We start from the raw sequence: 25,014 nt of genomic DNA on the forward strand, positions 1-25,014 counted from the left end.
AATAGATCATACGAGCGAGTAACCGTCAGGAGCCGTCGTTCCGTTTAGTCAAGAAGAGGAGCTTACTCGCAAGTCTGAGTGGCGGGGAGGGCAAAGGAATGGGATTCGAAAAATAATGCTTCGGCATCGGCTGTAAAGAAATGGTCCGGTTTGACTAGCTATACCAACCCCATACACTTGTCCATGCTCACCAATTATTTTTGCATTTGCTGTATATTGTTCTAAATACATGTATCACATTTACAACAACCGCACATGCCGAATCTTTTAGCTTTGCCACAGTAGCAATATGTCACTATAATTGTCTACACAGGCTATTTGTGTTCAGTTCCTTGCGGCAAATGTTCATTATAAAAGCATCGTCTCTTGAACATTTCTGCCTACATAGGTACAAGTGCTTAGGTTTCTCATCTCGCCACTAATATAAATATTACCCAATAAGTTAACTGCTCGATCCCTTTTATCATAAGCAGCTTGTAATGCCCACAAGTCAAAAGCGATGGTTTGAAAATGGCAAATGACAGTAGCGCATCAGCAAAATACAAAAACAAATGCAGAAGATGGGTAAATACAAACACCTACATACAAACTGCCCATGTACAACACGCCATTATAACTTCTCCAACTTCCCATAACGCCAGGGAAAGTTTCAGCGATTCTCTGTCGGATATTTAGGGGCCCGTATGTACGAACTAAATGACACTAGTTTGCTCTACATCTACCGCACAACTGAAGTACAACGGCAGCAATATAAGCACATTACGATAAGCGCTGCTAGAGCCGAGTCAGTCCGTTTATGGAGGCTAGACAATTGACATTCAGTCTTATCACTAACCAAATGCAATGAAATGAATGAAATGAATGAAATGAATGAAATGAATGAAATGAATGAAATGAATGAAATATAATTGTACAATAGTGTCATGAAAGAAATGCATAAAGGTGACAACTGACACATTAGCCGTTTTCACGACGGCCATTTGGTACACATTTGGTGCACATCTGGTGCAGACAGGTGCAGATTTGGTCAAATCAGGTTCAGTGTGTCTCTTAGTAGCTATCAGCTAGGGTTGCACTATTTGCTTATATGCCTGCTTTGTCATATTATCAGAGAGTATCATCGATTAAAACACTGAAATAAATTCATAAAATAAAGATATTTGTTGTAAAAGAAATTAGTTGCAGATTTGGTCAAATCAGGTGCACTCGCCGGATAGCCCGTCGTGAAAACGGCTATTGTCTTCTTCCATAGGTGCCCGTAAACGGTTGATAGCGACGCTCGCTAAATGTAGGTGACAAACACCGGGACAATATTCAATGCCGGGACCATGCCGGGAAAATATTCTACAAATCCGTCCAGCGGAAATCGGACCCGTCAAGTCCTTCACATCACATTTACACCAAAGTCATTATCAGAAAGCTCGCTGCGAGGGGCGGCCTGTTTCGCTGTATCAGCCGGAGGTCCACCCAGTACCCACCACGGCACACGGTCTCGGCGTGTGAGCCCGACGCGCATTCTACAGATATGGCTCGGTGCCTCTCCAGTCGATGGAGGCCTCTGGCCACCTGGCGGAGAAATGCAGAAGCTTGAACAGAGGGCAGCACAGCATTCACTGGTGGCAGCACAATACATATTTGCTCACGTCCGGGTATGGGTACGGTATGGTAGGAAATGAAATTGTGTTTCAAGTGGGTTCTGATCTGAATTAACAAAGTATACTTTGCATCATCCGTTCCTTCTCATTTTAAACACACCATGAGAGTCTTACGTGAAGTCTTCTTATCGGCTGCTGTATTGAACAGCTGTCAGCTAGGTAGGTAGGTATACCTAGCTGAAACGGTCATCCCCCATTGGCTCGAGTTTGTGCAACGCTTGTAGGTAAGCATCACAGTGAAATAAATCACTCGACTCACTTGGAGAGTATGAGCTCGTTGAGAGGCGGCAGTTGTTCCTCCTCCTCCCCCTCCTCTCTCCGGGGGCCGGGTAGAGGACGGGACTTGGTATCCACGGCGATCAGCGTGGGACGCTCCAGGTGCGCCTCGTCACCGGTGTAGTAGTGCAGGTCGAATCTGCCGTATAACGAGCGATACCGGGTCAGAGAACAATTGGCCTGGAACTTAGTGACAAAACGACTTCAAGGCGAGGGCTTGGTGTACAAATAATTTACCACATACATTGCAACTTATATTCGATATTTATAGTGCAATTTATGAGAAAAATCGTAAGCATCTTGTTATGCTCTCTGACCTGTCCTTTCTGACTCGTAGCTTCTCATTTGTTCTCTATTGCGTAGCCTCTCATCCGTGCTCTGCCTCTCTCCTGTAGTCCCTCACTTGTGCTCCCTTGGTCCCTCACCTGTGCTCCCCCTGGTCCCTCACCTATGCTCCGCCCTGTAGTCCCTGGTGAGCTCCCTGTTCAGGTGGAAGATGACGCCGTACTGTGCGTGGCAGCAGGTCAGCCAGATGGGCAGCAGCGGCGTCTTCAGCCGAGAGCCGACCTCTGTCCTCAGCAGGTCGGCAGCCGCCTCCTCCCACAGCAGGAAGCCCACGTCACTGCGCTCCGGCACGCCGTGCAGGGCCACCTGCCGGGTCACGTGATAACAGAGATGTAGCCTACGATACGTAAAGAGTTCTAATGCACGCTTTGTTTTGGTTGAGTCTGTCTATCATTGTACCTTTTTATGTTGGCATACACACTACAGGTCAGCTACGAGTGGAATCATAAGTCTGGTGATTATTAGTGAAATAAATGACCTTTTACAGCATTAACTGTATCACGAATTGCAACATTTAGGTACACATTTACGGCATTACGCTGAAAATTGGGCTCCAAGCTGTGACTTACCAGTCTCTGGTTTGGGTCCTTTGACTCAACTTTAGCTCTGAGCTCTGTCTCACCTTGGCTCCTGCCTCGAGCTGCCGCCATACGATGCCGTTGTGCAGGTGAGGAGATGCCTGGCCGGTCAGAACCAGACTGGTGAGGCTGTGGCTCACCAGTCCACCGGAGGTCAGCAGTGACGGCTGTGTCTCACCGAGGTCATCGGAGACCCTGTGATAGGTCACACGGGTCATCAGAGACCATGTGGCAGGTCACAAGGGTCATGACACACATGCGAAAGGTCACCGAGGTCATAAAAGACTCTGTGATAGGTCAGCCGGGTTGAAACAGGTCATCCGGTCCATCAGGCACATGCAAGAGGTCACCGGGTTATCAGGTACAGGTGAAGGTTCACCAGGTCATTACACATATGTAAGTCAGCGGACACAGGTCACTTGCCATCGAGCATCCTCCCGTCAGAGTTACAGCAAACATTCGATTCGATGACGACCGGAAGGTCACCCAGACCGGAGCAGTTCATTCCAAAGGTCAGTGCTGAACTGCGCGTTTTCCAGCATCGAATTCCAAAACACCAGACACCATACAGCAGATGTTCGTTATCGTTAATAAACATTTATTTCACTTACATAGTTCTGTTATCCGACAGCCTCCCCAAATACAAAATGTAGTTTGATGAGATGCATTAGGCACCCATTTATGTGTGTAATGTGTACGTGTATATCGATACTGCATCGACTAGTTCGTTTGGTTTAGGATACCTATGCGACATGCATCCAATAAGTAGAAATGCATCGAGTTAGTAGAAACATATACATTATGCATACCCATATAGTACGCATTCGGCACAAGTATGGTCATGCATGTATATGTACATCAAAGAGTTGGATAACATATCTGAAGTTGAAAGATCACAGCTCAGTTAATGTATACACTGAAAACTTTTTTACCATTTCCTGAAGGGTAAACCCGCCATAGCATGGTAGCTTGACACACAGACGTTTTTTACCACCTTCCAGATGGTAAATTTTACTCTTTCATGAAGAGTAAACTCGCCAGGGAGGGGTAACATGACACACAGACGTTTTTTACCATCTTCTGAATGGTAAACTCTTTTGATTTACTCTTGTCTAGAGTGTAACATTTTTTGGGTTACACTCTTTGAAAGGGTAAATCTTTAACGGAACCCTTTTTTATGGAGTAACGCATCATCTACTCTGTGCTTTACCCTCCTACAGAGAGTATATTCTTATGGCCTACCCTTTGTCACATGGTAATGTTTACTCTTTCCTTTAGTGTAAACCCCCCAGAGGATGGTAACAGACCCACAGACGCTTCCTTCAGAAGCTTCACGAAGCTTCTGTTAACCGGAGCTCACCAACTAAAAAAAAAATGTTTCAAGAGCAACAATGTAGGTATATTTGGCTTCCGTACAAACAATACGAGGGGCACACCAACCATGAACATTGTGAGACTCTTCACTTATTCATACAAATTTATAGAAAGCGTTCAGCAATGCACAAGCGGTAAATAAACACCACGATACAACTTGAATGCAATTTGAATATGAGTACAAGACATTCAGCGCCCTCATATTGGATTAGGCAGAGCGCACAATCTTTGAAGTGAGCGACGGCGTTCCTGGGTGGTCGCCCGTCTGCGTGAGATAATGAGACTGGATCACTACAGTGCAAGGCTTTTTCAAAGTCACCAACAAAATGCATAAACTTGTAGCATCACAACGAAATTAATGTACGTACTCACAACACTAGGCCACGTGGCCGTGCACGGAGTCCTGTTAACCAGGTCAAATTAGCACCACTCAACGGCACACAATGCTCTAGCACAGTGGTCGGCAGGTCATTCGGGGTCGTGCCCCCTTTTTGGGCGCCAGGCAGGGCCATTACCCCCACCTACCAGAGCCCATTGCTGACACAACCAAGTTTACTGAAATTCCATACCGTCCTGGAACTCTTTGGGTATTTGTGCATTTCCAATGCATCAAATTTAAAACATGACACTTCCTCCACAAAACATTTAATACCTATATCCCAGTAGCGGCGGAACACCTTCAATTAAGGGGGAGGGGGGGGAGGGCACTGCCGACTTTTGGTCCCATTCTTTCCATGCAACGCCATAGGGCTAATGTTAAAATGCAAAAATCAAAGGGGGCACGGTGCCCCGGTGCCCTCCCCGTTCCGTCGCCTATGCTATATCCCATTTAACCCTTGTACGTTTACGGGCGGCGGGTGGTTTTTCGTTAAAAGCTCACGTAAAAGGCATTGGATCACGACCAAATTGTACCCTCGAGCCCATCATTTTTTTTTTACCAGCTCGGAAAATCTCATGACCTGAGACCAGTTTTACCAACAGAAAAATAACCGCCTGCCGGAATTTTTGCCTCAAGACCGCTTTACATGCGGAGCGTAAACGCGATGGGCTCGTAAGCGGATAGGGCTTTACCGTTTACGCTCCATATGTGAAACGATCTTTAGCAAAAAATTCCGGCAGGCGGCTATTTTTCTGTTGGTGAAACTGGTCTCTGGACCCATAATGACCGTTGGCTTATGAGCTTTTTCTGGAGATCATCTTGAGCCATAAAATCTCACGTCAAGAAGTTATAGCGGGTCCCGATTTTCTCGACACTTGTCATTGCCCTCTTGAATGAGACGGAATGACCAAGGACCTTAAAAATGGGCAGCAGCGGCTTCCTATTGTCACGGGTAGCACGCTCGTCTTTTTTATGTACAGCTCCATCTCAGAGTCCGAGAGGCCGCGGGGGTCCGATCGACTCCTCCCCCTTACGTTAGCGGCTGTTGAAACGCCTTAACAGACGGGCGACGGTTAAAAGTTGCAGCTGCTTTTGTACGACTGTACGGAGGGGTGAGATGGTGAGGCGAGCAGGTACATGAAAATTGGTATCTAATCAATCAAGGTGTGCTGTGCCTTTGGCCTGGGCTAATCTTTGAACCCTGGGATGCAACAGTCACGATGGCTCCATCACTGGAGCTACAAACTCTAAAAAGATAGGCTTTCTCAGAATCCCTCATTACCCCCACCGAAAGGGCTCCATTACCCCCAAAGGGGGCATGCCCCACCATTTGCCGACCCCTGCTCTAGCACATCGGTACTTACAATAAAATGTCCACAGAGGCTCTATAGGCGATGAACAACACACAAGCACAATCACCAACGGCCACGCCGCGCGGCACCGACACTGCTCACATCCGCTCTCGGAGACCAACGGCCGAAAACTGACAGATGCGCGCGGCCTTCAAACCGCAAACGGCCGATCTCGTTTCTGATTGGCTGATTGTTTCCATTTCAAATATCATCTTCACGAGGGTAAACAAGATCCACGCATGAAACGACTATCTGTACCCGAGTCACGATACCCAGGAGGAAAGAGTTTTCGTGATGTTCTGGATCGCGAGAGAATATTGATATTTACATGGTAATAATACTCTCCGCTGGCGAATAAGTTCATATTAACCACGTACCGTTACTATGCACATAATGGTAGCAGCGAGTTACCCTTTCAATATACTATTATCTTGCGGGTTTGATGAAAATGAACTCTCCAGGAGGTAGTAAAAAGTTTTGAGTGTACAATTTATTTTTCCTTTTTTTTGCAAACAGCAAGGGCTGCAACAGGCCAGAGTTTCACGCCGAGATGGACCACACAAACTTTTGCCATGGACCACAGACTCTCCCTTGACCTTGTAGCAGTTATGACAACCGACTGAGTTCATGTAAAGCCGTCTGGTTTGTCAGTTTGCCCGTCGGCACGATGGCGAGTGGCGGCGTGGTGCGACTCTCTGCCGAGCACATTCCCTCGCTGGTGTCCCGGCTGGCCAGCTATGGCGCCCTCAGTCTGCAGACGCGCACCGTGCTCCGCCTGCTGCGCGCGCGCGTCAACCCGGCGCCGTTCCGGCTCTTGGCCGCCGGCACCGAGGGCACCGACCTGGTGACGGTGACGGCCATGGAGATGACGCCCGGCCGCGCCGTGCTGGACGTCTGCGGCCCGGAGAGCGCGGCCGGCCGGCGGCGGCTCGACGGCCTGCTGCGGGCGCCCGAGCTGGCGGAGCTCTGGCGGCGGCCCGTCAGGGTCGAGTTCATGGCAGAAGGCCTGGCTGATGTGTTTAGAACGGCTGCCGAGCGTCACGGCCTCGGACGAATCGTGGATGTGAACGAGACGCTGCGGCTTTTCGTCCGACCTGACGACCTGCCCGACCCGCCGCCGGTCCATCAGACTGGACTGGAGGTCCGCTCGCTAGAGCAGCGCCACCTCGCCAAGGTGGAGAACCGATGGTGGTATAGCCGTGAGTTATACCAAGACATATCGCCAATGATAGAGGTCGGCCAGCGGGCAGGCCTGGCCGTCGGCATGTTTCTAACAGAACCTGACGAGACGCAACCAGACATTTCACTCGACGAGCCTATCTCTTGGTCTCTCGTGAACGCTTACGGGGCCATGAGCATAGGCTACACAGAACCTGGTTTCCGCGGCCAAGGTCTACAGGCAATGGTGCTTCAGGAGCTGGTCCGCCGCTGCCGACGACAGGAATTACCATGTTATGGGTACACCAGCGATACAAACGAGTCACAGCTGCAGAATATCGCGCTGTGCGGGATGGAACCCAAGCACGTAACGACCAGGCTTTGTTATGAAACTGGCAAACCGTGAGCGATAGAGGCTTCGTCGTTCTCGGGTGGTTATGTTATTTGTTTTTCAATCGGTAGTTGGACCACAGAGTTCTTTAATCTCTTTAAGACGTGTGTGGTTTGGCTTGGTAAAAATCGTCCATTTGTAACGAAGTGTGACTTCTTCGAACTTCGAAGGGAAGCATTTGTTATCGTTGCCTGCTTCAAAGTCGTTTATTCCTAGTTTTTTTTTTATAGGCATCAACAATATCCACCGTCCAGGAGCCCAACTGATTCGATAGGTCCTCCGGGTGACCTTCTAAACCAGAAGGCTTCTGGACGCCAGGCACCAAGCTGGTGCCTATAAAAAGCACAGGATAAACAAGCATTGGATTCACTTGACCGTGACCTCATTTAGCTGATGCTGCGACAGACGGCTGCTCACTGTTTAGTGTTTGGTGCGTCCGCTGTGCCTGCTACCTTCTACTGTCAAGTGAAGGTCAAATACCGCAACGTTACGGTTTGTTAGGATCATCATGGGCATTAGGCTGTTGCCGCTTCGTTATACTGTTATGCCGTATGCGCTCATAAAAATACAACGCTGCTTGTTTCGTATGTGGGAAGAATGTTTTACCTCACCTGGCTTGCATATACCTATCGACAACCAACAGGCGGTGATCGGTCGGTAAATGAGGTTGACTTCGTAAGGAACTGAACGGTGATTCGGGTTGCATGGTTTTTAACCCATTTATGCCCAGGAATATTGACCATCATGAAAATCGATGAAATCAAGATATGTTACGCTTCTACCAGGGCCTTGCATGGAATCGAAAATAATTTTTGCCGGCAGCAAAAGTTTTTCGAGAAAAACGTAAAAAACGTGCGTTGCGAAATCGCAACGAAGGGCACACCGGGCGCCATCAGCGTTGCGAAAACGCAACGACGGGCACATCAGACGGACATAAAGTACACTAAACCGCCGTATATGCTAGTTTGTTTTAACATATAATTCACCAACTGTTGACAAATATTGCGGGAGAATGCCGAACCCACATCCCTCATGCTTTATTACCCGCCTACGAGCCTGAATGAGGAAGCATAACTTAAGGGTTCGCGAACGGGGAGATGGCAACAAACGGTCATTATCAACAACAATTGTCCATTTAAAGTACCTAGTGGTTGGCACGTACCCTGGGCGGTGCTTTCTTTTTGGAAGCTAGACAGAGCCGAGCCATTAGCCCATTACCCTCTCATATGAGAACCCCAAACAGAAAACAATTTAACCGAGGATTGGGAGTAAACCTGTGCCTCGCCTAAGCGCCTATCCGCAATACCATTTTAACCACCCTCCTAGGAGTAAAGTTAAATTCAAATGCAGGGTAGTCATGCCTACTCTTAGCAAAAAAAAAAAAAGAACCTATCCGGCTTTCACAAATTACCCGCGTAAGGCGTAGCGCGTCATAACAACTCGGCTTAACCCTCGCCCATGTAGGGGGGGGGGTTGGTGCAACCCCCCCCCCCCTGAGGTTTTTCGGAAATAGTGCAAAAACGGCGGCGCGCAGCGCCGCCAAATTTTGGGTACCTTATGGGGCAAACCTTGCGCATCTTTTGATAAAAAAAATTTGACCGGGTCATGTCAGGTCACGGAGTTATGACGTCACAAAGGGAACAGCCTCCGGCCGGATTTTCACAAACTGAGTGCCAACGCCCGAGGTTTCCTGCCGGTGGTACGGACATCGGTTGATGGATCGTGATGAAACTTCCCATGCATGTTGGGGCAAGTATTGGCTATCATATGGTATAAGAAACTTGACCGGGTCAGGTCAGGTCACGGAGCTATGACGTCACAAGAGGAACAGCGTCCGGTACTATTTTTGAAAAGCGCCCGAACCACTATTTTGCTAATTCTTGTCACCTCAACGGGAATATGCAGCAATATTAGCTTCTATAGGGAGCAAATGGACCTTCCAAATCCAAAAATACAATCAGATTTCAAAAATTTAAATTTTGATTTTTCGAATTTCTGCCGCCGACTGTGACCTTGCCGACTTCCGGCGCTCCCAACGCGCCATTTTTAGAGCTAGGGAAACGAAATACATACCAAACGATAGAGAATTGATCAAGGAACACGATAGTGAAGGTTTCAAGTCGATATCTCCCACCGTTTTGCCGCAATCGCCGCGGAAAGTTGAAAAAAGTCTATTTTTCCGAAAATTTGACCTTTGACCGGTCAAAAGTAGGTCAAATGTTGACCTAGGACCAAAAAATATACCACCAATCGCGAGATCTCGGCGAGAGCAATCCGTTGGTCTTTTCCGCTAAGCTCTACGACGCTCCGTTTTCAAACGCCAAGGGGGGGGTCGCACCAACCCCCCCCCCCTGCATGGGCGAAGGTGGCAGATCGCCGTTTACGGGCGAGGGTTAAAGTGTCTCCCAGGACCCATTTTATCACTTTTACACCTAATACAAAATTGTCATTGTCCCACTCTAAGCGACCTTCACTTGTAACCTCTCTCTCGAGACAATGCCAGGGCAGACCAGTGATTCGACGCAGTTCACACTTTCCAAGTGTTCCGTTAATCCGTCCTTTCCATCTCCAGGATAGTAGAATCCTTCTCCTCCATGCCTCAACCCCTGTTTCGAGCTGGACGGGCAACTATATCGCATTCGAGCAGCTCCCATAGGAGCACAGGTCTGTAGCCGGATGCAGTAAGTGCTTGGGAAGGGGGGTGGGGCTGGTTCATGGGTGGCCTGGATGGATGGGCTCAGCCTCGACGATTCACCATGCCCGCTCAGACCAATGTTTTCCCTAATTCCAATAATGCTTCTAGCTCTAAAATGGTCTGATTAGACAGGCCTACCCTCAGTAAACAAACAAGCAATGCTTCACATCAACCACCTTATCAATCCGTGCAAACCATGAATTCTAAAAATAAACTATTATTTTCCCAGACGCCCTCATCACCCCTGCCGAAGGGGTCTGTTGCCCCCCCCCCCCCCCCCAGGGGGCATATCCCACGTTTGCCGACTCTGGGAGTTATCTTTTCTAAAGTAAGGGTCAGCGGATTGTATCCAGAGAATGACAATGCCTATCTGTCGTCTGATACCAGACTACGTCCCCATTATTTAGTACATAGTAGATCCAATTTTCAAAGTACCTCGCCATCTCTCAGCTCCGTTAGCATCGCCGACCATTTGATGCAAGTCCTTTTCCTACCATACGATTTTCAGATGCTCGAAAACCCATTGCAGTTAGTGAACAGCCCGATAATCTGCGAGAGAAAAAGAAATGAGTGTTTGATAGCTGTTTAAGTGAGTTAATGTGAAACGTGTCGCAACATTCACGTGCAAATGCACTTTGCACTTTACATACCTACACGTCCCTCACGACTACAAAACGAGAGAGAGAGAGAGAGAGAGAGAGAGAGAGAGAGAGAGAGAGAGAGAGAGAGAGAGAGAGAGAGAGAGAGAGAGAGAGAGAGAGAGAGAGAGAGAGAGAGAGAGAGAGTGAGGGGGGAGGGGGAGGGAAGGAGAGAGAGTTTGGGAAGCGTGGAAGAGATGGAGGAAGATTGGGGAGAGAAGGGAAGAACCCACAGCGTACCACAAGTGAAGTCTATTTGATGTTCCTATACTTCCGCTGCACTGCCAATTTGCCCCTCGTTGCGTTTTCGCAACACCCCTGTCTTTCAGATGTGCCCAACGTTGCGTTACCGCAACACGACTGTATTCATATTTGAAAATAGTCACAAACCCTATTTGCAGCATAATTTGTTAATAAAATGCATATTCTAGCTATTGTAGGGACTCTGCAGAATATGTTCACACATTATTCATTACGATATAATTAATCACTTAATCTACTTATTTTGGTTTTCGTGACGTCATCACTGACGGGACCTTCGACTTCCCTCTGGGAGCTCTGGACGGTAAGTTACCGGCCGCACAGACTTGTAACTGCGTAGCATCATGCGCACAACCATGCTAAACGCGCTGAAACTTGTCTCATCGGTGAGACGCCATTACACACTTCTCAAGATTTGATCACGTCGACGCTTGCTTGTGTTGCGAAAACGCAACGAAGGGCGTAAATGGGTTAACCCGCGCCCTGCTGGGGGGGGGGGTGTTTGAACACCCCCCCTTGTGGTTTTTCGCGAATATCTCAAAAACGGCGGCGCGGAGCGCCGCCGTTTTTGGTACACCTTATCATACATCAATTCTACACATGTTGTGAAAATTTCAGACCCAGGTCATTCAAGGTCAGGTCACCAGGTCACTTGAAGTGACCTCACCTCATAAAAGGCTTCAATGTCTGTCATAGCTACACCGAGTGACCGATCGCTTTGAAACTTTCAGCGATTGCTAAGAGCAATAGCATGTACAAAATGTATATCTCAGAATTTTGATATCGATGACCTAAGGTCAGGTCAATTTTGCGACCTCCCCATTATAAGTCAATGGGAGAAAATTGAAATGCGCCTCTTTTGGACGAAAGACATTATAAACACTCCCAAACACTAATTACAAGTGGTTTAGACACACTGAACATGAAAATGGTGTCCGTGACCCCTCTTTATGCCCTGAGGTCATCTTAGGTCACGAATGGTATCTAACAGTTTTTCGCAAATAACTTTTGATAGAGGCATGCTAGAGCGATGAAAACGCCTTAGATGTGTTCAGCTCGACGATACGGATCGACTGATATGCAACATGACCCTTTCCGGTCAGGTCATGACCTTGACCTGAGGTCAAATTTTCAAGTTGACCTTTCAAGGTCAAGTTATAGTTCATTCGATGCGTCTTGACGAGAGGAACACGATGCCGGTAAAAGTAAGCTCGTACAAGGCTTGGGTCAAAAGTTATTGCAGAAAAACTGTTTCCGAAAAAATCGGCTATTTTTGCAGTTTTTGCTCCCTGCCAGGCAAAACCGTTGACGTTAGGTCAAATCTGAGAAATTATTCAGAAAGGGCGTTAATAGGGCTATCGAATGCGCTTTTCCGCGGCGCTGTAGCTCTATTGGTTCTCGAGTTATGCGTTGGCTTCTTGGAAATTGTCGACATTCGATCTGAAAATCGGCGAAATTTTGCCTTCAATGACCTCTGGTGACCTGACCTTTGACCTGACCAAAAAATTGACTGAAGTGATTTCCTCGTTATTTTTGACGCTCTTTCGAACGCCGCCTTCCGCGTATCGCTACGTGGCCCAGGAGCCGAGTTAGAAGGGGGGTGTTCAAACACCCCCCCCCCCAGCAGGGCGTGGAAATCCAGGACCCCCAGCCGGGCGCGGGTTAAAGATAGCTAAATTATGCTCTTATAATCCTTATAATAATCTCAAATGAGGTGCGGCCCAGCTCTTTGAATTCGTAAATTAACGTTTGTAAACTTTCAGTATGTGACAGGACACTGAAATATTTGCCGCCAAGGTATACCTACTTCTAGCTATTTTTTACAAGGCTGATATTCGCGTTGAGCCGTAAAAAAAAAATCGCACGTTGGCTAAGCCTTTCGGCTAAGCCTTTCGGTTATTCTCCAGGCGAAATGCGCACACTGACGTTTTCAGCTGAAACCCTGATTCCCGAATCTAGCAATGACTCAGGAATGTGTAGGTACTGATGAGAAATAACAAAGTTATAAATAATCAAAAGATGTAGGTACGTACAGTCCACAGCAGAAGTAATGTGGGGTTTCAGTCATGGGTATGTTCTGCTTCTGAAGCTTAGGAACGATTAGCCAGACTACAATGAAACTTTGAATGTAGCTTATATGTATCGTCACCCTTGCAGCTGCAACTTTAGCTATTGACATCTTCTTTTCAATCACTTCGCATTAAACAATCGCCAGTCAAAGCCAACCGTTGAGTTTGGTAAAACCCTACATTACTTTAGCGGTGGGCTGTACATGCTGAAAAACAGCTTGCAATGATAATTTGAATTCACAGGCAGATAAGTCGCATCACGACGAAATCACAGGCAGAATCAAACACACACTTCTCTCCATCGACGAGCGCAGTCTCAGCACCACTTTGTGATCACTCGGTAACAAAACGAAGACGGGTCACCACATGTCTTCTCTCCATTCCGAATGTAGAGAATATCTTGAGCGCTGGCTCATTCGTATCGTTCGTATATCCGTAGCACGGCATCCCTAGTCGGCGTAGGCGTCGAATAAGCTCGGATATGATTATGTTCTGTAACCCACGGCCGCGAAACGCAGACTCCGTGTAGCCAAAACTGGTGGCGCCGTAGGCGTTTATCACGGACCACGCAACCGGCTCGTCAGCTGGAATATCGGAATATGCTTCGTCACGCTCCTTTATAAATATTCCGATGGCAAGACCTGCCCGCTGACCGGCCCCTATCATAGCAGGAACATCATGGAAAATGTCTCGGCTGTACCACCATCGATTCTCCACCTTGGCGAGGTGGCGCTCCTCCAGCGAGCGGACCTCCAGTCCTGGCTGGTGGACCGGCAGCGGGTCGGGCAGGTCGTCAGGCCGAACGAAAAGTTGCAGCGTTTCGTTCACATCCACGACTCGTCTGAGGCCGTGACGCTCTGCAGCCGTTCTGAACGAATCAGCCAGGCCCTCTGCCATGAGCTCGACCCTGACGGGCCGCCGCCAGAGCTCCGCCAGCTCGGGCGCCCGCAGCAGGCTGTCGAGCCGCCGCCGGCCGGCCGCGCTCTCCGGGCCGCAGACGTCCAGCACGGCGCGGCCGGGCGTCATCTCCATGGCCGTCACCGTCACCAGGTCGGCGCCCTCGGTGCCGGCGGCCAACAGCCGGAACGGCGCCGGGTTGATGCGCGCGCGCAGCAGGCGGAGCACGGTGCGCGTCTGCAGACTGAGAGCGCCATAGCTGGCCAGCCGGGACACCAGCGAGGGAATGTGCTCGGCAGAGAGTCGCACCACGCCGCCACTCGCCATGGTAGCACAAGGCCAACTGAACAAGGTCAGGCAGCCGTGTGTAAACTGGAGACCGAGCTCGTGGTCAGAGGCGAGGCGAGGGAACGAAATCGGTCGGGGTGGTAAGTAGGTACTGTTCCAATATGCATTGTACTTGAAGGTGCGGATTGCGCAATGTATTTAACAAATAAAATGTGAAGTGTGCTACCGCGCTCTTGTTTGGTTTTAGTTATAACGACATAACGTACCTATATTTGATTGTTGTTAACCGTTCGGCGCACGATGTAAACTGTATGTTGCAATAAATACATGCGTCGGTGTCCTCATTGTCTATGACCGCCCATTAGCTCAGCTTTGCGCTTCCGCTTGTCCAATTTTAAACAACCTCCGACGACTGCATAAATGAAATAGGAAAATTACGGCAGGTTATCCTTTTGAGGGCGCCTGCCCCTCATAGCTATGCAAATGCATGGTATTAATAAACTGTACGCTGAACACGCCTGACGGCAAGATAATCATGCGACGATAGCAAGATGCTCAATGCTCATAACATGCATATTTCATTTTCATACCTGAAAGTGACCTGACCTCAGCTATAAACAGCTGCAAAATAGACTCAAATGACACAGGCGACACTATTGTCGAATTATATGGCTGAAATGGGCCATAAAATCTGTGCCACGAGTCCGATACATAATATAAAATTCCCATGAGCTAGGATGACCTGGCTTTGCCCTGAAAAATTCGAAGTGCAAGTTCGTTACGCTCAGGGTATCTAAGGCATATGTCAAGGAGTGCGTAAACTAAAAATGAGCCTGTTCGGACTTGTTAGCCGGCGGCCAGAGCCTAATTGTGAACAAGCCAAAATGCTAATAACGTTTAATTTTACCTGACCTGTGACGTCATCGTTGACCTTGATGTCTATGTAATTAGGCTTTGCTCGACGGTTGTCCAGGGCTATCAGACGGTGTTTGAATTTTGATGGTCCGCCCAGTAGCTTCGGAGATAGGAGGGGGGCTCTGTAGAGCCCCCTCCCCTCTCAGTCACTCGCGTTATGGAAAATACTCCCGTCATGCGCAGGTAAAACGTCCAAGTTATGAAAAGATGCTATCAAACAATAAACATAATTTCTGACTCAACCATATTGGTTGTAACCTCCTGGCTCACCATATAGGGCCACAGGCGTTAAAATTGGTAGTAGGGAAGGGGTTACGACCGCCCCCCCCCCCCCCGGTATCTCGAGATCATACGGGCCGATTTTTTTTTTTTTAATTTAAGCGGCAATCGATACCTAAATTCCTATCTGATCCCAGTGGCGGATACAGGGGAGGGCAAATAGATAAGGCAATTACCTCTCCCAAATATGGCATACTTTTAACATTACGCCTATGGATGGCGCATTGAAAGAACCGATAAATTGTTATTGTTTGCCCCGTCAGAAACTCTAAGTTGGATCCGCCAGTGTCTGATCCATTGAATGATAAAATAAAATTCGAAGTAAAGTTGGTATGGAAGTAAACATTATTCTAGTAGCATTTCATCTATCGCTATTGCAATGTGTATTGGTCAAATGTAATGCTACAAGTGCCTTTTAACAGAAAATGCCACTACATGCATTACTTGTATGGAACTTATACAGACAGGATGCATCAAGTAATGTCGAAAAAAACGGTGACGATTTTATAGTTGTTAATTGACCATCCAATACCACGACTCAGCTTGCTGCTTCACTCCACTTGGCATCGAAACACATGCGTATCACTAAGTGTTTCGGTTCCATTTCACACAGTGTCAGATTCTTCCGCTGCGCTCTATTGGCATCGTTAGTGCACCCGAAGCAGGGCAGTCCCAGTGTTCTGGAGCGCCGCACCAGCTCCTGCAGTACCAGGACTTGTAGACTGCGGCCCCGAAACGCCTCCTCCGTGTAGCCGAAGCTCTGGGCGCCGTAAGCGTTCACCACTGACCAAGAGACGGGCTGGTCGAGCGGAGTATTAGGATGAGTGCTGTCACGTTCCGTTAGAAATACTCCGACGGCCAGGCCGGCCCGATGACCACACTCTATCGTTGCCGATACGTCTTTGTACAGGTCTCTACTGTGCCACCAGTGGTCTGCCACCTTGGCGAGGTGGCGCTCCTCCAGGGAGCGGACCTCCAGTCCTGGCTGGTGGACCGGCGGCGGGTCGGGCAGGTCGTCAGGCCGCAGGAACAAACGGTACGTCTCGCTTCCATCAACCACTCGTCTGAGTCCATGACTTTCGGCGGCAGCTTGAAACACATCAGCCAGGCCTTCTGCGATGTACTCAACCCTGACGGGCCGCCGCCAGAGCTCCGCCAGCTCGGGCGCCCGCAGCAGGCTGTCGAGCCGCCGCCGCCCGGCCGCGCTCTCCGGGCCGCAGACGTCCAGCACGGCGCGGCCGGGCGTCATCTCCATGGCCGTCACCGTCACCAGGTCGGCGCCCTCGGTGCCGGCGGCCAACAGCTGGAACGGCGCCGGGTTGATGCGCGCGCGCAGCAGGCGGAGCACGGTGCGCGTCTGCAGACTGAGGGCGCCATAGCTGGCCAGCCGGGACACCAGCGAGGGAATGTGCTCGGAAGAGAGTCGCACCACGCCGCCACTCGCCATCGTGCCGACGGGCAAACTGACAAACCAGACGGCTTTACGTAAACTCAGTCCGCTGGCAGCGGCGCAACGAGGCCAGGGAGCGGGATCAGTATATAAACGATAGCGCTCCCACTTCAAATTCAATATCTGGATACCCGAAAACTCTATACTCAGTGGATATAGTAAAACAATATCATGTGCGACTACCTGGCTTTTACCTGGGATGACTATCCACGTTGTTCAGTTTTGTGCCCTGCGACCTACACTGTCCAACGTGCGGTAACTAAAATGTGCAGCGTAGCTGCTATAATTACTAACAGACTTTTACCCAATGAAATTTTCACACTGGATTGAAAAAATTGTACCCGTGACCCCTTCTTCTGTCTCTGAGGTCATCACAGGTCATGAAAGGTCCCTATAGCAGTTTTTTTTTACAATAACTTTCGCTAGAGACCTACCAGAGCGATGAAAACACCTTATAGGTTATGTTCAGGTCGACGATACAAATCGGGTGATATGCAACATGGCCTTACCCCGTCAGGTCATGGCCTTGACATAAGGTTAAATTTCCCGAATGATCTTCAAGATCAAATTATAGCTTATTTGACGCGTCTCGACGAGAGGAGGAGGATGCTGGTAAAATTAATATCTGTCTTTCTTGTGTCAAAGGCTATCACCGAAAAACATTTTCATACAACGACTCTTTTTGGAGTTTTTTTGTGCCCTCTGATCTGAAGGCTAGCCTGTTGATCTTTGATCATGTTTCAGGTCTCACTCTAAAAAGAGCGTTCATTGCACAGAGGTATCGAATGCATCTTCCCGTGGCGCTGTAGCTTTGTTGGCTCCCAAGTTACGCGCCGGTTAGTGTTGAAAAATGCTGAAATAGGCAAAATTTTACCTTTCATGACCTACGGTGACCTGACCTTTGGCTCGACCCAAAAAATGACGGAAGTATTTTCGTCATGACTTTCGACGCTCTTTCGAATGCCCCTTACCGCGTGTCGTTACGTGGCCCAGAACCCCACTTAGGGGAGAACGGGATCATTTGGCCGCACGGGTCACTTTGGCCGCCCCATGCCTACGCGTTTTGACGGTCCCGAGCGATTATTTTTTTTTTTTTAATATGGCACCATCCGCCGTCATAAGAACTTTTTTGGAAAGAAACTAAAGGAAACTCGGTTACGCCCAGTTTTTTTTTTTTTTTATAAAGCCAACGATATTTGAATTTGGCTCGTCTGCGGCCCTCAGCCGCAGACGTCCAGCACGGCGCGGCCGGGCGTCATCTCCATGGCCGTCACCGTCACCAGGTCGGCGCCATCGGTGCCGGCGGCCAACAGCCGGAACGGCGCCGGGTTAACCCTCTTAGTGGCAGGGGGGGTTGTTTTTATCCACCCCTCAGGTTCTTCGGGAATATCTCCGAAACCGCTGAAGCTACGATGCTGAAATTTTCTGACTTTTCCTAAAACTTAATTGGGCACATTCCCTAAAAATTTCAAGTTCATAACTTTACCAGGGGCGGCTCCAGAGCACTGGGAATTGGGTGGTCCTATTCGTGAAGCGAGTCATTTGGGCGAAGATCACGATGCTGCACCAGTTTTACGAACAGTGAATGAAGGGTATCATGTGATAACATATACAGTTATTGTGCATCCTCTTTTGACACGTTTTTGCTATAATAGGCGGATCCAGGCGTCCAAAAAGGGGGGTTATGTTTTACCTCCCAACATAGGTGCCCTGACACCGCCTATGCATGACCAATACAATTGTAGTCGTTCTCTCATAAGAAAATTGTAACATAACAAGACCATTACCACCCTTTTTAGAAACAGTACCACAAAACCTTATTTACTATACTTTTTGTGTACCCCCAATCTCAATGATCTGTATCCGCCTATGATTTTTGAAAATGCATATTTTTAGGATCCATGTGAATTCCTGGTTCATTCTCTATCGATCGGCAAAAGTTGCGTTAAGATTGGTTCAGAAACCTGGCCGTGATAAACATTCTAAAATGTATCTGCAATTTGCCCGTTTTTACCCCCCTCTACCCCCCTATTGACATTTTTTAATTTTTATTTTTTAGAAATGTAAATCACGTTGAGCGAAATCGAATGCCGTTTGAATTTTGAAAATCGGCCCGTTAGATCTCGAGATATCAAGGGGGGGTCGTAAACAGCCCCCCCCCCCCCCCCCTGCCACTAATAGGGTAGCCAGGAGCCTGCCACTAATATGGTTAATGCGCGCGCGCAGCAGGTGGAGCACGGTGCGCGTCTGCAGACTGAGGGCGCCATAGCTGGCCAGCCGGGACACCAGCGAGGGAATGTGCTCGGCAGAGAGTCGCACCACACCGCCACTCGCCATCATGCCGTCCGGCACACTGAGACGCCCTAACATAAACGGAGTCCGTTGTTGCAGAGGCGCAACAAGAGAGCGAAATCGGTCTACGAACGGGCTGGCGATTCAACGTTTAGTTTCCAATCTGGAGACCCGAAGCCTCTATTGACTCCATCGATGAACATATACCATGTGTGGCACTTTTAGCCATATGCTCAAATAAAATTACTGTTGTGTTTCTCCTGCTTCCTTCTGTTCGAATGGTTGGTACCCTACGACTTAAATCCACTGCAGTATGCAGTGTCGTACGGCTAGCTTGCCAGATTTATAAACGGACCCAGTGAAATGTTTTAACTGACTTCATAAACATTAGACGTTCATTTATGTGTTAGTGCAGCATACTTTTGATGAGGTCTGCCTTTGCTTGACGGTATTGTTGCATTACCCGCATCATGTACCTATTTGGAAGCTAAAGAAGGATCGCCAAATGAGAGCGCAGGGGAGAAACATGATACACGGCTGATGCTTATTGTTCAATGATATGGGTAGAGGGTTGCATGTTTTTTATCACATGCGCTTCAAAAGACATGGCTAATGGCCGAGCTAACGTTTATATCTCACGTCTTGTTGCCGAACCCTTCCAGTTATATTTTTTTAACCATCTGAGGAATAGACTATTCCTCAGATAGTGACTAGTGAATGTCACAAATTCACTCAAATGTCTTGCCTTTGCTATGCAATACGAGCTACAAAACTAGCAAAGTCTATTTCCATCCAAAACTATTCTGACAATTGTTGCGCTAAAGGCAAAAACCTTTGATCGAAGATGACGAATGAATTGTATATTGGTCAGGTACTGACCTACTCATAGTAGTCATACTCGGATTTCCGTCCAAGACTATCTGAAAATTTTGGCGCTAGAGGCAAAAATCTCTGATCAAAGATGAAGCATGGACTGTAATTATACGTATATTGGCCATGGGACTGACCTAGTCATTAGTTATGTCATACTTCAAAACTCCAAATCTACACTTTCGTATTGCTTTACTCACCTATTGATTCCTCGTGTCAGCACAAGACTGTACAACAGCAGAATGTAGGCGTGGCCCTCAGTAGACTCAAACTGAAACATAAAGAGCAATGTTACGGTGGGCTCAACGTCGCATCTGGTACACTAAAGCCATCTATAGGAGTTTTATTTGAGCCGGGTCAATATTCTATCCTTTTTTAATGGATGCGACATTGCAGCATTATTATAGTCCGGTATATTCTGAAAACGTCTTATCCAAAGCTACTTTTTCATCTGCCGTAGGTATGTACTGTATAATAACCATATAGTTACGTCTATTTTCTATTCGCTGGCAAGTGCTAGGTAGAAATATACAAACCTCCTTGATATAAGATGAAATAAAACTTTGAAGTTCATCTTTGCTACCGAATGTCCAATGTTGCACCTGAAAAATAACACTTCATTAATCATAACATGACCGTTAAGTATGCGCTACTCCAATCTATCTAATAGACGGTCAATTAAGGTACAGCTATGTTTACGTATCTAACCATGTAGTCTTCGGTCATACAGTCTAATATAATCCTTCGTTCTAAAGTGTGACATGGTATGATGATAAGCTTTTGTTTTGCTTTATAAGAAGTTCACGGCTTCAAACACTAAATTACAGAATAAGCGTACCAGTTTTTCGAAAATTCAGCGGGAGGATGTATCGGGTTACCGGTCCAGCCGTGTCGAAATATCAAAGCATAAGCTAATTCCGAGAAGGTAAGCTAACTCCACTCTTCTGCATGTTTTTCTGCTCTAATCTGTTCTCACCCTCTCAGTCACTCCGTCGGAGAGGTAGTCGGTGTCGCCCCAGACCTGCTGAGCCTCCGAACAGAGACAGACGTGAGCCGGGCCGCCGGCCCTGGCACCCCAAATGACGTCACTGAGGGCACTGGCCAGCCCCTGCAGCTGGTCACAGCGGCGTAGACGGAACAGACTGCCGACAGAAGACAGACGGCAATAAGTTACGTCACTGAGGGCACTGGCCAGTGAACAGCCCGTGACGGGGATCTCAACAGGAGCGACAGACCAGGTGAAATAAGACTGCAGATGATGGACGGCGTGTAGAAGAACAGACACCCTATGGTACAAGGCAGCAACAATTTTTTTTCGGTTAGGCCCTTTCGGTCCAATTAGACCATTTCAGAGCCGGAAGGATGATAGGAATTAGGGGGAAACATTGGTCTGGACAGGCACCCTTGTGAGTCACCGGGGCTGAGCCCATCCCGAAGGACAGGCCGACCAGCCCCAAAGTACACACTGCACCCGGCTACGGGGTGCGCTCCCTCGGGAGCAGCGGTGCCGCTCCAAGGGAGCAGCCCGCATGAGATAAAGTTGCCTGTCCAGCCCGGAGGGGGTTGCGGCGTGGAGGAGAAGGATTTCAGTCTCCTGAGGATAGAAGCACGGAACGGTGTGAGCAACAAAACTGCAGGAGCAGCAATATGCGTCCTTCTCAAGCACTGATGTGTCCCAAATGAGGTAGACATTCGTACGGCCAAGACCAGCACCCAGGAATAACAGGGACTTTCATGATGTAGCCTTGCCCGGTAGTGTCCCCCGTCCGATATAAATATGCTCTTACCTGTCGATATCCGTAGCGCTGGGAAACCTCTGGAACAGCAGATGTTTGATGACCCGTGTTTGGACTGCCATCACCAAAGGCTGAGTGAGCGACTGAGGAGTCTGGAGACCGAAGCCCACCCTGCCCTCTGGCGGCTGAAACGTGAAGCCGCCCTTCAGCCACTCCTGCCGTGGTGGCGCTAGTGACGCTCCGAACACCAGCTGCCGCAGCCGCTGTCAGACACGGGCAGAACGTGCTGTCATAAGCCGTGAGTGAGGGCTTCATTATCATTATGCTTTTTACATCCGTCTGAGCCACTCCAGATGGTAACGGTATCGAACCAGCATTTTTCCTGGAAATTTTACCGAGCTAACCGTTCACTAAAGAGCAAGACGTTACCAAATGCTAGCGGCTACTTGACTCGACTTTCTTGACTCACCGAAAGTGCACGATACTAGCGTTTCTGAGTTGACCATTGACTCGACCCATCATAGCAGTTTATGGAGATGCATTCACCTGGTTAGCTACTCACCATTGCCGTTTGTTTGCTGAGCTGTGTCCCGCCGGTGAACGGAGGAGAGCCACTCAGAGTCGTCAGCCGCCGCGGGTAGATCACCTTCTCTGTGAATAGTAGGATGCATTAGAAGTAGAACTGTCACTCTATGCTTTGAACTAAAGCAGACACTTGCTGAGTAGTTCAAAGGTGGCATAAGTTCAACGTGTTCAATCCATTTTAGTAAAAACAACATGCTTTTGGAGTGGAGCCAGTATATCGGCCACTTAACTGCATTCTTGATTGAATACGATATTATTTTTTTTTAGGTACGACAGATTGAAATTGTCAACATAATGCAAATTATTCATCACAAAAAGATCGCAATTAACGCAATAAGCATCTTGTTAGTAGGATTTGGAGCTATGCTGTAACGACCCGGACCATCTCACCTTTTGCCCTCCTAAGAAACGTCTTGAAATGATCGCTGGGCACAGTGGTGGATATTTGCCACGTTTCGGCCATTATATTGACATTCAAGCATGCTTTGATTTTCCAGTTTTGTCTAAAGCAAAATGCATATTTCTTGAACTATTTATCTCTCAAACGACCTATGTGAACTCAAAAATAAAAAACTTGCACAAACCCTGCTCTTATATTCACCCACCGGCCACCACCTTCCCGTACCCAAAAACGTGACGCAGTGCTTCGTCTAAATGCCAAACTGCCCTGCGCCATAGTGAGTCCAAGATTAGTCCGATTCGTTTGGTGAATTATACGGCGATTGACACACAAACCGGCAATTAACCTCCCGAGTCTGACTGCTTAGACGGTGCCTATCAAACAAGCCACTTTGGCCGACTTAAGGATCGTTCAGGTCGTCTCCAAAAGTGAATAATTAATGGTGTCTGTTCAGGAACAAACCATAAGTCGATGGATGCAGAAAAAGTTCCTGGAAAGAGAATTCGATTAATATGAGGATGCATTGTTTCTAGACAAGTTTTCGTATAAAATGGAAAATGAAGTCTTCGAAATTCGAAGGCTTCCAGGAAAAGTATGACTTTTTGTCAATGAGGGCTTGTATTAATCACATTAAATAAGCTAGCTTCTATTTTTTTTTTTGGCTAAATAAAGCTGCTCACGGTACCCTACATGTCAAGAAAACCTGAAGTTGGCCCTAGAACAGATTACTTTTCACAATAACCAATCTTTGTGAATAAGCTATTTTTATGAACTTCAGTCTGAGCTTCACTATCTGCCTTCTCCTTGATTCACGTTGTGCACTAGCATAGCTGTCACTAGCACCAATATCACCACCACTGCACCATCACCAACAGCAGCAGCTACCGCCGCGGTAGCGACGCCTTCCACTGATCCAGACACACTGATAGAACTGAGTTAGTCCGGGCTGCCTGCGTCTGCGTCAGACCCAGTTCTAACAACCCTGTGGACACAATTCTAGCCGCCTCTGTGGACACAGCCCAGCCTAGGACGTCTCTGTGGACACTGTTCCACCCGAGCCTGCCCCGCGGGACAGCCCGCAGCTGGGGACACGCAACAGGGGCTGTTCGTGACGTCGTGACCCGCCCCCGTCGCCTTGGTGACGTGTCACAGAGCTACCGGGCTGGTGTCTTACAATTACCGACAGACGCTGGATGCTGTCAGAAGCGAGGAACTGCGAACGGGATACGAGTTCGTAATTATTTTTAGGGATTTTGAAAGTTACACGGTCTCCATGTTTGATGTAAGTGCATATAAAGATACTTTTTGTTGCCGTGACATAGTTGATTAGACGTTATCGGAACTTTGTTATTGTGCTAGCGCATGCCTTAGTCCGAAATAATATGCGTCAAAAACGTCACTACGGCAATATAAGACCTTGCTTTAGACCTAGATTTGAAGTTTGGTATCTCGTCCGAATATTGTATGTGAGTTTATGGAATACCAAATACGTTATCACATATTCCGGGTGCACCAGTCACAGCACACAGATCGTGCATATTGTCCAAAAATAGATAGCACCGCTCACTTTAGTCAAAGACGACCACATTCCAATCCACCCGGACCACGCCGTTGGACCACTCAGGTCAAACGGCGATCGGTCGGTTCCTCCGTTTGCCGACCTTTCTGTCTGAATCAGCGCCCATATCCTGTTGTAGTTGATCGGCGATTGTTTGGAGCGGGGAGGAGCACAGGGAGCGGGGAGAGGGGCGACTCGTAACCGGACCGGGTCCGCCCAAACAGGCCACCGTTTGGTCGATACCCGGTCAGTATGGGTGAAACTGTCCTCCCGAAAATATCGACGATGATGAGCTACGCACTTCATGGCCGGTGCGGCCTTGTCAGATGCCCAGAATAGCCCCCTGACCTGGTTCAGAGAGACTTCATGCGACCAACATGCAGACAAATAAATGGAAACTAATTGTGGGTAATACCTCTTCTCAAACCACCTTTGTAACCATCTTGATAAAAATAGACAAAACTCATATTGTACCTGGTTTTTAGGTATGGTAGAGCTATGCTAATTTAACGTTAGTGTAGAAATAATGAAATAAGTTATTTCGTGCTAAATTTAAACATGGTGAATATTTAA

At 48.1% G+C, this 25,014-nt stretch overlaps 1 protein-coding gene across 1 annotated transcript; it reads right to left on the minus strand.

Annotated features, from left to right (window-relative positions):
• Positions 1–202: 202 nt before the first annotated feature.
• Positions 203–22,946, minus strand: LOC122382078 (inactive ubiquitin carboxyl-terminal hydrolase MINDY-4B-like). The gene is made up of 10 exons (XM_043366987.1): positions 22,874–22,946; positions 22,461–22,549; positions 21,950–22,161; positions 21,139–21,304; positions 20,699–20,764; positions 20,363–20,433; positions 2,899–3,049; positions 2,380–2,582; positions 1,915–2,070; positions 203–1,566 (listed from the first exon to the last, which is right to left on the minus strand). Exons 1-10 carry the CDS (start codon positions 22,944–22,946, stop codon positions 1,518–1,520), a joined length of 1,236 nt encoding a protein of 411 aa, XP_043222922.1. The 3' UTR covers positions 203–1,517.
• Positions 22,947–25,014: the final 2,068 nt, after the last annotated feature.

Source organism: Amphibalanus amphitrite, unplaced genomic scaffold, assembly GCF_019059575.1.
Source record: "Amphibalanus amphitrite isolate SeventyFive unplaced genomic scaffold, NRLGWU_Aamphi_draft 000133F_arrow, whole genome shotgun sequence".
In the NCBI taxonomy this organism is placed as follows: domain Eukaryota; kingdom Metazoa; phylum Arthropoda; class Thecostraca; order Balanomorpha; family Balanidae; genus Amphibalanus; species Amphibalanus amphitrite.